Below are 15,225 nucleotides of genomic sequence, written 5' to 3' on the forward strand. Positions count from 1 at the left end.
TGACTTATGACAGGCTCTGTTTTTGATTTTGTAGGACAGTAAAGGGTCACAGCGTGTATTGAGCTTCCTTCCTTCCCCTGCTTTTTTCCATAGCACATGTCTGAGAAGACTTGTTTGCAAAACCTCCTCGATTTTGTCAGATCTTAACGGGTGGCTGGGTTTTGGGGAGAATGACTTTTGATTGCAATGAGAACTTCTCAGAATGGCTCATTAAAGTTTCTATTTCTCTTCAACTCTCTACCTCCACAGTCATCTCTCAGTTGTTGCTTGCAACAGAGATCACTCAGGCTGCTATTTGTGATAATTGGTTTACATTTGCTTTTGATGAGGTTATATTGTTAGTGGGGACCATTAGAGGCTATTATAATGGTCCTTTTCACTCTCAGAGAAGTGAGTGAGGCAGATGCTGTTAATGAATAAGAGAGTCCTAAAGCAGAATTTTGGAAGATAATTTTTCTCTCTTAACTACTTATTACCATGTTCAGGGAGAGTCCTGTTGAATAACTCCTCGGCACTTACCTTGATTATCGTTTGTAAGGCTCAGGTGAATGAAGACATAGACTCAAATAAGAATACACCAGTGGGTGAGGGAAATGTAGTGACAGAGCAAGCTTGTCCGGCCCACAGGTGGCATGTGGCCCAGGATAGCTTTCATTGTGGTCCAACACAAATTTGTAAACTTTAAAACATGAGGCGGGTGTGTGTGTGTGATTTAGCTCATCAGCTATCGTTAGTGTTAGTGTATTTTCCATGTAGCCCAAGACAATCTGCTTCTTCCAGTGTGGCCCAGGGAAGCCAAAAGATTGGACACCCCTGTGATAGAGTAAAAACTGTGGATTGGGGTTCAGGAAACCTAGGTTAGGCTCCCAGTTCTGTGACCTAACTGGGTCTGTACCTTAATCTCTTAGTCTGTTTTCTTATCTATAATGTGGGGGTTGGGGGTATTCTTTTATTCTTTTTTTGTGATTCTGAATGTTTGAAATCTGGTATTCCAAACTAAGAACGTATGTTAACTTGAATTAGCCACGTTTCAAGTGCTCAATAGCTGCATGTGGTTAGTGACCACTGTGTTGGACAGCACAACTGTGAATCCATCTATTGTTAATTATTCACCAGCATCCATCTTAATTATTTGTTTTTGCTTGTGGCTTCTGCAATTGCTGAAATAAAATGGCCATGTATTTCTAAAATTACAGCAATTATAAAGCATTTAATATGTGTTAAGTACTTTTATTCTAGCATTTAATGCAACAGCCCTATTACATGTCTATTGTTACTGTCCTTATTATGTAGATGAAGAACTTGAGGCACTGAGGTTAAGGGATCTGCTTAAGACCCTACAACTTGTGGCGGAATCTTGGATAAAAACAGAAGTAGTCTGACTTCAGAGCTCTTATTATTTCTTCTTCCCCATTAATAATATATAAGCTTACTAATTAATAAAATAGGTTAAGTTATCTATGATAGACTTTTCTGATCCATTGTGGTGGGTTGAAATTATCTGGAATTTTTATTATTGCATGATAAACAGACTTTTTTTGTGAGGTCAGGCAAGCATGAGAATAGAGGATTTGGCTATCCTAGTAAGGAATAGTTTTATAGCAACTGACTGATATTTGCTTTCCCTTACTTCATTTATTCATTCTTTAAAAAAAATGAGGATATTCTATGTGCTAGGCCTAATCTGTAATGTTGGTTTTAGCCTGAAATCAGCAGGCTAAAACCAAGTTCTTATCTTAAAGCAGCTTTTGTTCTAATAGAAAGACTTAAAAAATAAGCAAATAAATGCATACAAGCTGTATACAACACATTGCATGGGGATAAACACCTTTTATTGAAAGAAGTCTGTAGCTATGAGGGAATCAGGGAATAATATGGTTATCGGAAAGAATATAGGCTTTGGGATCAAGGTGCTGGTTGAAATTCTATCCCTGTCTCTTACTAGATGTGAGGTTAAGTAAGATCCTTAACTTCTTTGAGCTTAATTTCATCCTTTGTAACAAATACAGAGAATTTTAAGAAGATTAATGAAACATGTTAGAAGAGGGCAAAGTTTCAATTATGCGGGATGAAAATGTTCTGGGGATCTAGTGTATAGCATAGCGACATAATTAATAATATATTTTATACTTGAAATTTGCTAAGAGTAGACCTTAAATGTTCTCACTGCTCCTATCACACACACACACAAAGACATAATAGGTAACTGTAAGATGATAGGTGTGTTAATTAGCTTAGTTTGAATTATTTAACAGTGTAACTTATATCAAAATGTTGTATACTTTGTATACCTTAAATATTTACAGTTTTTACTTGTCAGTTATAGTTCAATAAAGTAAAAAAAAACATGAAAAATAAGATCCACATGGAATGCGGTCAGGAGAGCGTGGCAAGTAAACTCATGGAATAATTCATGGATTTAACATTTGGAGCTTAGCATTCACCAGCTCCCTGCCACTCGCTACCCCCACCACCACCCCCACGCTGACAATGCCATAATGATATGTAATTTTACAGAGGTTTGAATTGAACTGGGAGGTCAATGAGAATGTGGATTAGCATCATTCACTTAGTGCTGAGTGAGCCTAGACTGGCTTGGGGTCCATTTGTTCACCATGTAATGGGATTTTGCTGTTCTGTACTTAGCACTTAGTTTACATTTTATTATAAAACATATTAATATGGTGTTTATAAATTTTGGGCTTTTAAATTGTCCTGTCAACACTGTGTGACAGTGGAATTCGATTTGCCAAAATAACTGTTTTCAGTCTATATCCTGCCAACTTAGGTGTTCACTGTTTGCTGGGGCAAGTTCATTGGATAAGGAGTTTTTCACATGAAATAGCATGGAAAAATGTTTTAGAATAAATTAAGGTGAACTTTAGTTGCAAAAAAAAAAACACACGATAGTACCATGGTATTTTCCCTCTGGTTAGGTACAGTACCTCATTTGACTTTTTATTACTTTCTATTAGTTAGGACTTAATACCATAGTACTGTTAACTGCATTTTACCAGTAAATCCTGTTAAGAGTGGTCAGGATGTATGGAGGTTTTATTTCTCATGTCAAGGAAGTTGGGAGGTAGGTGGTCTAGGGTTGCATTCCTGCTCTACTCTGTGGTGTGAGGCACTTTTTATCTTGCTGCCTCACCATCTTCATTAATCAAGGTGACACTTCAGCTAGCACATCAAATTCCATTCAGCAGGAAAATAAAAAAGAGAAAGAAGCAAAATGTGTTTGCTTCAGCCACCTGTTGTAGTTTCCTGGAAGTCAGGCATACATTTGCTTACATCTGGTTGGTCTTAACTTGGTCATTTGACCATGTCTATACCTATCAGGTGAACCTGGTATTTGTAGTGTTAGATGGGCATATTCACCATCCTAAATATCTGTGCTTATGGAAGAGGACAGGAAAGTTTCTTTGAATAGGACTCTGATAATATCAGCACATCCACAGGATTTATAATGTATTAGACGTAGCTGGAGCCCCCTATTATTCTGATATACAGCTTGGGATGCATTGTTATTTCAAAAACATGGAAGGCACTGATGATTTTGCTTCAGTGGTTTGATGTAGCTGTTTTTGACAGTGTTGATAGGAAGGGAAGAAGAAAATAGTACTGATCCTTTAGCGTTTTCCTGTTAATATCTTTCTTTAATTGACAAACCTGAAAGCTATGCCTTTGTGCATTTTAAGAAACATCCATGCCTAGACTAAAGCCTTTTACCTGTTTGAAAAACCTTTCTCATTTTACTACTCTTTGACATGAGGTAAATGTACACCCACGCCCCAATCCTGGAGGGACCCACAAGTTTTCTGCCACTTTGCTGTGGAATCTGTGACTACTTTTACTTGCTAGGATGTCACACAGCTTCCACTGTAAGTACTGAGACTCCTGATGGGTTCTGCAGGTCAGGACAGGCTCCATACAGCTATGGTTGCTAGGTTCCTGGGTTGCATATTGGCTGGTCTCCTGCTGTAATATAAATCCTGGCTTAAGTCTTTAGTTGATCCATGATTTAGAATGAAAAGGATGAAATCTAATTTGAATATGAAAAAATACCTAAGAAACATGAGACACCTCTGAACCCTAGAATCTAAGTGTTTTTCTGGTGGCAGTTATTTTTCTTGTGGATGAAGTATCACAGCCAGGTCAGATTTATGAAATTTAGTTTTTTTCTTTTTACAAGGCTAATCTGTTGGTTGTATTTAGATGTTTGAAATGATATTTATGTTTTAGCTAAGTTTCTGCAATTTAGTTTTATATAGAATGCGCCTTATAAATTCCTGATAGATAATTTCTGCTGGTCAAATTTTCCTTCATATTTAAAAATATTTTATTCATTGATAAATATAGTAGTCAAAATTAAACATTAAAATTAACATTTTATGTTAATTTTAAATTAACATTAAAACATATGCTATGTTTAATTAAACATATGCTAAATAATATTATTTAAAATTAAAACGTGCTAAATAATAATAAATCAACTGCCCCAAATAATATTCATTGGTAGATTATGCTAAACTGAAGGAATATATATAATGGCAGGATTCAGTATTCTTTCCTTAATCCTGAACTGGTGAATACTTTTGAAATGACCTGGAGGAGACTCTGGAGAATATATTATTATGTTAGTGATTATAACAAGGCTAAGAGAGCTCTGTAGTCATCGGGTGAAGGAATCAGAATTCTGAAAAAAATTCTTAACTAGAACAGTGTCCCAAATACATCTAGCAAGATGAAACATGGTTTACTGAGGCACATGTAAGAATGTTTTAGAAGTTTTTGTTGATTATAAGCACAATGTGAGTCAGTTGATGTGACTGCCAAGAAGAGTTAATTGGTTTTTAGTTTGAATTAATAGACATAGAATGCTTAGAATGTGGGAAGTGGCCCTCCCACTTGTGTCTCTGTTGGCCACACTATCCTCAGAGAATGGTGATCAGTGTATCTAGTACATTTTAAAAGGGACATTGCTATTGTAGTGAGTTTCATTTGCTTAATCTTATAGTTTTCCAAGTGTTTTCCTTTTGAATTTTTATATCAAAGGACATTATTATTATATATTTTAATTAGTTTGGTTTTTTTTTTTTTTTAGATGGAGTCTCCCTCTGTCACCCAGGCTGGAGTGCAGTGGCATGATCTTAGCTCACTGCAACCTCCACCTCTCGGGTTCAAGTGATTCTGTCGATTACAGGCATACGCCACTGCACCCGGCTAATTTTGTATTTTTAGTAGAGACGGGGCTGTCTCTTATACACATCTAGATGTGTATAAGAGACAGGTGCTGGGATTACAGGCATACGCCACTGCACCCAGCTTGTTTAGATTTTTTAAAAAGCTATAATAGCAACTCTGCACATCTGTAAACTCAGAACTTATGATCCATTGCATCCAAGTATCCTTCATACTTAGTTTTAACATGGTGATTTTTATGGCAAATTGGAACGTATCCTTAGGAGAGTACCCAGGATATTGGAGCGAACTGGCAAAATTTATTCCAGAAAAGAGAAAACTCATAAATCATTTTTTGTCCCCAAAGTCTTGAAATACTATATTAAAGAATGAAAGTAACACTTAGTCTGTTTTGTCTTAGATAGTGTATAGTATAGAGTTGTGTGGAAGCCATAGGGACACTGATTTCAATTTTTATAATTGTCCTAAATTAGAATAGGATTCACTGAGGTAATAAAAGGATGTATGTATGTGTGTGTATATTAATAGGCCCAATTGTAATCTGAAAGTCTACTTTTGTAGATATTGTACAGATTAATGCATTGATTAGAATGTTGAATAGGATAATTACTGTGGTTATTTTCTGACGATCTTGGTCTGAGCTTTTTTGAAACTCTCAAGACTGTAATATTTAAAAAAATAGACACATAGTCAAAGTAAAATTTTTACCTGAAAGGAGAATTTTAAAAATTGGTGTGTTGTCCAGTCTCCATGTAGGATAGGATTTAAGCTGTTCACAGTGCTTCATAACTGTTTTGAGTTTCAAGATTTACAAAGCTGCTGTTACAGCTTATTTTAAATCTAAATTAATTAGAATTTATAAAGGGCTATTTCACTTGAAAATTCAAAATGAATAAAGTGCTACATGTTGAAAAATCTCTTTCACCTTTATTTTCTGTCTGTCCAGTTCCCACAGCCATCCTTCTTCCCTAGTTTCTGTCTGTATATGGAAGCAAATTCACATCCATGTTATTTGCCCATTTGCTATGTGAGTGGTGACTTATTTTAACTGCTGTTCTATAACTTGCTTTCTGCCCCAAGATATTTTTAAAATATTTAAAATCAGTACATAGAGAACGTTTACATTCTTTCAATGCAATGACTAGTATACCACTGTTTAGATATGGCATAATTTAGTCTCCTATATTTGCATATTTAGGTTATTTTCCATGTTTTTGCTATTAAGAATTATGTGGTAAATAACCTTGTACACATGTTATTTTGCACATGTGCAGGTTTATCTGTAGTATTGATCCAATTCCAAAGTGGAATTGGTGATTGCAACTACATGTACTTTTAAAATGGTTTCTCATACAGTTTTAATTTGTACTCTTTTTGTAAATATAGGCTTGTTTTCATGGATTAAGACTTTTTTATCTGAACATACCAATTTTGTCCATTTTTCTGTTGGTTTATTTGTGATGTTCTTATCGGAACTCTGTATATGCTTAGAAATGAACTCTTTGGGTAATGAGTTGCAAATATTTTTTTTTCTAGTTAATCTTTTCCTATTTTGCTTATGGTATTTTTTGCCTTGTAAAGTTTATTTTTAATGCAAATAAATTTATGATATTTCAATATTTTTAATAGAATTTTTTAAAGAAGTTTTAGCTTCACAACAAAATTGAGCTTGAGTGGATGGTACAGAAATTTCTCATATATATCCTGCCCCCAAACATGCATAGCCTACACTGTTACCAACAACTGATCTTTTTACTGTCTCCATAGTTTTGCCTTGTCCAGAATGTCATTAGTTGGAGTCGTACAGTATGCAGCCTTTTTACATTGGCTGCTTTTACATAGAAGTATGCATTTAAGGTTCCTTCATGTCTTTTCATGGCTTGATAGCTTATTTCATTACTTGCTAAATAATATTCCATTGTTTGGATGTACCCGAGTTTATCCATTCATCTACTGAAGTTTTGGCAATTATGAAAAAAGCTACTTTAAACATTTGTGTACAGGTATTTGTGTGGACATAAATTTCCAACTCCTTTGGGTAAGTACCAAGGACTGTGATTACTGGATCATATGATAGAAGCATATTAGTTTGTAAGAAACCATCAACCTGTTTTGCAAAGTAGCTATAACATTTTGCTTTTCCAGTAGTAAAGAATGAGAGTTCCTGTGGTCTATATCCTTGCCAGCATCAAGTGTTCTCTGTGTTCTGGATTTTGTTCATTCTAATGGGTTTGTAGTAAATCTCATTATTTTAATTTGCATTTCCCTGATGACATGAGGTGGAAAATCTTTTATATTATTTTAACACCATTCATTGAGTAGACCATCAACTACTACTGATTTGAGTTGCTATATAGGTGTTTTGTAGTACATTTCTGATTGTGTTTCGGTATGTTTCTTCGATCTGTTCCACTGGTCTATCTCTTGGTATACAGTATGGTTTATCTTGATAATGCAAATAGCTTTTAGGAAACTCTGCTTTCTGACAGCTATCCTCAGTGCTAGATTTTAAGTTTAGTTTTCTTTTCCTGCCCCAATCTTGCCTATGTGAAAATGTAGACTTCCTCTTTATGCTAATAAAGTATCCATTTATTTGCTTTTTGTATGTAATTGTCATATTTGATCCATTTTATGTTTTAAATGTAACTGCAGTATCTTCTATTCATAAAAATGTTGAAGCCTGACATTTAGCCAGGGGCCTCTGGCATATTTCGTGAACTGTATCAACTTTGTTGGAGCTTCCAAGAAGATGATTTGCTCAAACCTCCTTTCCTTGATTCATATCCATGAATTTTCTACACCGTAATTACCAAAGAGTAACTTATTGTTATAATAGTGGAACTTAATTACTAATGATGTAGAAATTGCAAATATGGTAGTTTAGAAGAGTTTTTAAAGAAAAAAAAAGTCTTTGATAAAATAAAATTAAATGAAAAAATACACAGGTTCTAGTTTTTTAAGAGTATGTATTTTATTTATCAAGCAAAGGAGTTGGCACAAGTGATCAGTAAGGTCTTCTTCAGTTCATTGTCATTCTTTGCATACATTTCCATTGCCATTATTTCACTTGACTTGCAAGGAGAAGCTCTTCTTGGCATTCCCAGAGCTTAGTAACTATAGTGCTCTCAGCTGCCTCACTCTCAGCAATTGCTGTCCCATTTCCATTTGGTCCCTTTTGTGAATCATGCTTAGAGAGCTAAAGTCATGAACTTAATTTGTGTTGCTAGTACACACACATATAAAAGGTCCCTGCTTTCATTTTCTTAACATTATAGAAATGGATATTGTAATATAATGATGATGTTCCTGCACCTTAGCTTGGTTAAGCTTCCTCTAAAATGAAGGAGATAACCTTAGTAAAGAAATGGAATGGTCTTCTTTCTTCACTGCACAAGGCAGAAGGTTATTTTTCCCCTGGGTACAATAGGACACTTTTTATTTTTTTTATTTTTAATTCTGTTACTCCCAGTTACAGTTTCTTTACAAACTGTCTTGTTTGAGTCCTAAATAAAACCGATTTTTTGAAAGAGCTTGTCTTTCTTAAATTTGAATCGCAGTTTAATAAGCCTTTTGAACAGATTTATACTTACTTCACATCAGCCTTCTTTTTGAAGCCAAGTCATACCAGTTTAGTCTACCTAATCCTTTAATCATTTTATCCTCAGCATGTTTCCGGTTGCTTCACATCCCTCTGTAGGTTCTAGAACTGGAATGAGTTTGTTAATAAAGTCTGATCAGGATCTAATGAAATGGAAGGATCATTTCTTTGCTGTTTCGTATATATTTTGGAATTTGTTGTTTTATCTCCAAGACTATGTTGTTTTCTCTCCAGCTAAGCATAAAAAAAAGGTTCTGCGTTACCTGAGATCTAAGATGCTTTATTTCTAGTGAAGTACATGCCCCTGTGTGTGCAGGGCTTGGTGCCTAGAAGGGCTCTCTGCACTCGGCTTAGTGCTCTCTGTTCCTGCTGTCTTGAAATTCTTAATAATATTTTTACTAAAAAGCTCCTTATTTTTATTTTGCACTGGGCCCTACAAATTAAGTAGCTCACCCTGCTTGTAGTTGATGATTAGAGGACATGACTGATAGTCACATTTCATGTCTAATTCACCCTCGGTAATAATTATGGAAGCTACACCCAGGGTAAGGACCCCTGGTTGTAAACTTCCCCAGTTCAGAGCATTTTCTCCTATGTGCTCAAAGACGCTTTCACTGCCTACCTGCTGCCTCTCTGTTCTCTTTTGGCTTTGTCTTCTTTGTCTTCTCCTTATTTATCTAAACTCAGTTGTTGATGTATGTTTGTTCACAAAATCCACATTTTCGCATGCAATGGTTTTTCTTTCCAGAGGGATCTTTCTTAGGGTCCATTCTGTCTTTTCAGTCTTTCTTCCTATTACCTCTTGTCCAAGGCATCCGTCCCTCATCTCTAAGCTCTTCTCTACTTTCTCTATTTAGAACAGCTGGAAATTTTGTATAATATTATTAATATTAACTACTACTTACTTTCTTATCCAAATTTTAGATTTTCTCTGTCTCTATAAAGAAACTGGGATGGCAATTGTGAGAATTCTGGAAATTTGGGGTAGAAATTTGGATTCCACTTCCACATCAAGATTACGGAGTACATGAAATGACTTGGAAATGTTTTAAAGTCTAACCATTAGTGTCTGGGTACAGTGGCTCTTGCCTGTAATCCCAGCACATTGGGAGGCCAAGGCAGGTGGATCATTTGAGGTTAGGAGTTTGAGACCAGTCTGGCCAATATCTCAACTAAAAATACAAAAATTAGCAAGGCATGATGGCGGGCATCATAATCCCAGCTACTCAGGAGGCTAAGGCAGGAGAATTGCTTGAACCCAGGAGGTGGGGGCTGCAGTGAGCCAAGATTTCACTACTGCACTCCAGCCTGGATGACAGAGCTTGACTCCATCTCAAATAAAGTCTAACCATTAGTACAAGTAGTAGGATATTTTAGCTTTTACTTTTCTTTACTATAAAGTTAATTTAGGTGTGGAATCTAATGTACATACAGCAAATATGATTTTTAATAGTCATTATTTTTTCACATACTGGCCAATTTATCTGCTTATTTTCTCTTTTTCTTGTAGCTTAACAAACAACAATTGCAGTTACTGAAAGAACGATTCCAGGCCTTCCTCAATGGGGAAACCCAAATTGTAGCTGATGAAGCATTTTGCAACGCAGTTCGGAGTTATTATGAGGTAAGTTTGAAGAGCTTTGTTTTTGACTTTCTGATACATTTTAAAGATTTCTATTATTTTTATGGCTTCCCCATTTTTAAAGAAGCTTGCTGGTCTGACAGGAAGGCTGTGAGTTTGCAACCTTTTTGAAAGCATTGTCAGTTCTATTTCACAATTGCAAAGCTCTAATTCCACAGCCTGGATTTGAGAGAGAAACAGAATTGAAATTAGTCACATCTTATGAGGAGAAGTAAACTATTTAGAAAAATCTTCTGGCAGTGATTGATACAGCTGACTATAGCCATCTTTAGGTCCACATGTCTAAATTATCCTTTTAAATCTGGATTTCAATAGTAAATTGCCATCTTATGCAATTTTGTTCCCTAAGCTTTATAATAATTAAAGCTAGTAACTAATTTCAAGAGGATAAATTGAATTCTCTTTTCTTCCTAAAGAAATAACACTACCAATACCACCCTGCTATTTCTTCTGATTCTAGCTTGTGACTCAGGAATTTCTCTATGGTTTTCCTATGAGCACCAGTTTTGACACATGGTCATTAACTGCTTCAGTGAATTGCCACTAGCTGTTAGTTTAGAGAGTTCCCTTTTTGCCTAAGCGTTTCAGAGCCATTTGAGGGAATGTATTCCTTTCATTGTGCAGGTACTCAACAACTTTCAGCTGAAGAAGCATAGTATGCAAATATATATAAGACGAATAAACAAGGGAAAGTGTGGAGATACAATGGATCTGAACTTACCTGAGGCAAGAATATTTTTGTGTAAACATATTAAATAATCAGTAGTTAACTGATTGGATTTATAATAGTGATGGTATACATCAGAGGTTAATTAATGCAACTCTAGAGAAGTTTACCTTCCCCCAAGCCTCAGCCTATTGAATTAAATGAAATAATGGAAGTTTTGCTGACTAAATATGTATATGACATAAATCTAATGTCAAGAGTGGGTATGTCCAACTGGACCTTGACTCAGAATATCTTAACAAGTATAGGAGCTCAAAATTTTAACACATATAGGACCTTAGATTTCCCCTTGTAAGAGTCAGAGGAAGATTTCATCATGTAAAATTCAGGATTTGAATCTTACAGTATCAACTGTAAATTTCTATATTTGCCTCATGTACTTAAACTAAAGAAAAACCAAAAGTCTGTATTTGGGATGAAGGAAATGTAGCTCAGGGAAGTAATCTGTATAAAAAGATAAAAAGTTTTTAGTGAAACAGTAGGCTCATGTTTGGTTTTGATAAATGCACTGCTGTATTCTAAGATGATAAGGTTAGGGAAACTGAAATTGAGTCAGCAGGGGGATGAGGGAGTTCTTTGTACTATCGTCATAACTTTTGTGTAAATCTAAAAATATTTCAAAATAAGTGAGTTTTTAAAAGTAAACATAATATGATGTGGACACAGTTTAGAAAAAGGCACACATTTCAACAGAAAAAAAAAGGTACACAAGCCGTGCTAATAAAAATATTGTAACTCCAGTGAAGGAGAGGGTATCCCCATTGTGTTCTACATGAGGATTATGTTCTCTTCTGGGCACCGTATATGAATAAAAAATGTGCACAAATTTAGGGTGATCAGGTTTGAAACATACCTATGTAAGTTGAAGGAGCTGGGGCTGTTTGGCCTATAGACAGATTGGGTTTGTGGTGTTGTATGTAATCCCAAGAGTAAAACTAGGGTTTAGTTGGAAACTGAAGTGGGGAAGATTTCAACCTAATATATCTAGAGTTTGGTTGCAGTGCCCGAAAATAGAATGGACTGGTTGAATATAGCGTCACAACTTGATTCTAGTGGCCCTTCACAGTCATCTGGGAAACATACTACAAAAACAGGTCCTGGGGTTCTGTCTCAGACTTTCTGAATCAGACTTACAGAATTCATGCTTTTGAAAGCTTTCCAGATGATTCTCTTAGAATTGGTGGATTGCTAACCAGTGGAATTAAATGACTACCTGCTAGGATTGTTACAGAAAGAGATGTAAGCATTGAAGAGGTGGTTTGACTTGGTGACTGAGAGTTTTCTATACTTTGTTCATATTTCCAGCTAGTGTTTAGTTGTGAAACTATATCTAACTTGTCTTTGTGCACGTCTCAAAGTGGTGCTAAGATTTGTGATGCTAATTATGAGTCTGCGTTCCTGAGGTGCATTTGTGGAGTTACTGTTTTCTAGATAGTACACAATTGGTACACAACAAACGCTTGAATAAATAAATAAATAAATTTAGTTGGAAAAATAAGGTAGAAAAGTTGCTTTTCAGTTTTTTTCCCAAAAAGCCTTTCATTTTTTAGAAGTATATTTTGCTGTGATCATGATCTTTATGTTTTATTTATGTATTAATACTTTTATAGAGTAATTTTTATAGTTTACCAGAAAAGTCTCAACTTTTGTTCTTTCAATATCTCTTTGCAATAAACAGTGGAAATATTATTACCTACACTTTACATAAATAGAAATTGAAGCTTACAGAGATTAAATGACTTTTCCAGTGTTATATATTTGGTAAGCATCCAAGATAAATGTGAATCCAGATTTTTTTTTAAAGTATTTCTGGCATGCTATCATTATTTCACAGTTGCCATTTTGAATATACCTATGTCAGGTACTGTGGGCACTTCAAAATCTATTAGTAGTCTCAGACATCAGAGAAATTAAAATATATTTAAATATATGTTTATATTTTAGAATAAATCTTATAAACAAGATAATTATTCCCATCTTACACATGAAGTTAAGTGACTTGTGTCCAAAACTGCATAGCTAATTAAAAGCAGAGCTAAGAACCTCAGACCACCGCAATTGACTAAAAGCAGACTCTTAGGTTCCATACAAGACCTGTTGAATGAGAATTTCTGAGAATGGTGCTTCAACATCTGAATTTTGAACCTATGCCTTGTGAACAAAAGTTCTCTGAAAAGGAATTTCATTTAATTTTGATTTTTAATTTATTTTGAGACAGGGTCTCATTCAGATGTCACCCTGACTAGAGTGCTGTGATGTGATCACAGGTTATTGTGGCCTAGAAATCCTTGACTTAAGCAATGGGCTCTGATTTTATAGTGAAAGATTTTGCACTACGTTTCCAGTCAGGTCAATTTATGGAAATAAAGGATTCAAACTTGCTTATCTCTGATTGGTCAACACAACCAAGTTCTGATTGGTTGGATATAACTGGGCCCTGATTGGACAGGGTAGGTGAGTTCTGATTGGTGGGTTCAGGTGGGTTCAGGTGGGTTCCTGAAGTCCCAAGGTTAAATGGAGGTGTGAATTTTCAGGGAACTCAGAGTAACATGTATGACTTCTAGTCAGCAAATGGCTACTTTACTCAATTTGAATGTAAACCTAGTTAGCCACTTGGGATCCATCTTGAAGGATTGGTTCTTTGGGGATCACATTTGTTCACAGCCTTGATAATTTTGATTTGCATGGTCATTTGAGAACCATATTGATACAGACCTTGTAACTTCTAGAATGTGTGTTACATGGCAGAGCCATTTCTGTATACCATTGTATCCCCAGTTTAGCACACAAATATATTCAGTGAATACTTGTTGACTGAGTGAATGGGTATTACAGTATTTATTACTCTATCTAGAAACTGTATATTTTGGTCTTGTTTTTATTCTTACTTTATCCATCATTCTCTTTATCTAAAAGTATTACTTTTGTATTGTAATGAAATTTCTTTTGAATATAATTGTTCTTAGTTTCATGATTTTGGGTTTCCTTGAAGATGCTAGATACTTATGAAGCATGGTTGGCCTTTCATGTTCTTTCTAACCTAGTTATTCTGTGATTCTGTGATCCTTTGTGGCTTCTTATATCATTTGAAGTCTATGTTTTCAGGGACGTTATATATATTGTTTGCTGTATGCAGCTGTTTTGAACTATTAATAACCTTTAAGTGGTCATTTGCTCAATTATTATATTTACTATCCTTTAGCTGTGATAGCCATTTCTGACTCTGTATATAATATGTATTTTACATAGCATATATAATGTATATTGAAGGATTGACTTGAAGGATTATATAAAATATAATTATATGTAATATATAACTATATATAATATATAATGTAAATACATGTAATTATATATATACATAGTATATATTATACACAAATATATATTACAAAGACACCCCCACCCAAGAAAATAGCACATAGAAATACCCGAAAAGATCTAATCCTGGAATATATATTATATTGTTCAATAATATATATATGAACAATCCTAATAAATGTGTATTATCAATTCAATTGAAAACACACCTTCATACTCTTAGTATATACATTTCCCCAAAATCTGTTTGCTATTATTTTTCTCTCTCAGCTTTATGATTGCTATTTCCTGAATAACTTTTATGAGTAGCCTTTTCCATCTTGATTGTAGGTCTATATAGTCTATAGACAATTACTCCATCTAAAAAAAAAAAGAGTTATCTGTCTATTCTTATAGTGATTGTACCTTCAGATATTTGGTTTACTTTAATACCTGGGATCTCGGTATGAAACCCAAGATATATTTCTGTTTCTCCACATTATTTGACAAAATTCATTTCCTCTTGGTACATTTTTTTAAGGGAAATAATTTCTTTCAGCTAGATTATTCCAGGATTAGATCTTTTTGGATATTTCTATGTGGTATTTTCTTGGGTGGGGGGTGTCTTTGTGTATGTATGTCAGTTATAATTAGTATTTACTATGAATACTGTTCAACATGTTACATAAAAGCATATACTGAGAAATAATAATGATTTTTATGTAACAATATAATTTATATCATATATTTAATAAG

General features: G+C 34.6%; 1 protein-coding gene across 9 annotated transcripts in view; it reads left to right on the plus strand.

The window, feature by feature from the left end:
- The window catches only part of CADPS2 (Ca++-dependent secretion activator 2), a 563,764-nt gene that overhangs the window by 140,665 nt on the left and 407,874 nt on the right, over window positions 1–15,225 (plus strand). For all 9 annotated transcript variants that reach the window (XM_011995959.1, XM_011995960.1, XM_011995964.1 and 6 more), the window contains exon 2: window positions 10,311–10,424. In XM_011995959.1, the coding sequence (XP_011851349.1) occupies window positions 10,311–10,424 (114 nt within the window). The remainder of the gene's footprint in view (window positions 1–10,310; window positions 10,425–15,225) is intronic.

Source organism: Mandrillus leucophaeus, unplaced genomic scaffold (genome assembly GCF_000951045.1).
Source record: "Mandrillus leucophaeus isolate KB7577 unplaced genomic scaffold, Mleu.le_1.0 Scaffold5, whole genome shotgun sequence".
NCBI classification, from domain to species: Eukaryota; Metazoa; Chordata; class Mammalia; order Primates; family Cercopithecidae; genus Mandrillus; species Mandrillus leucophaeus.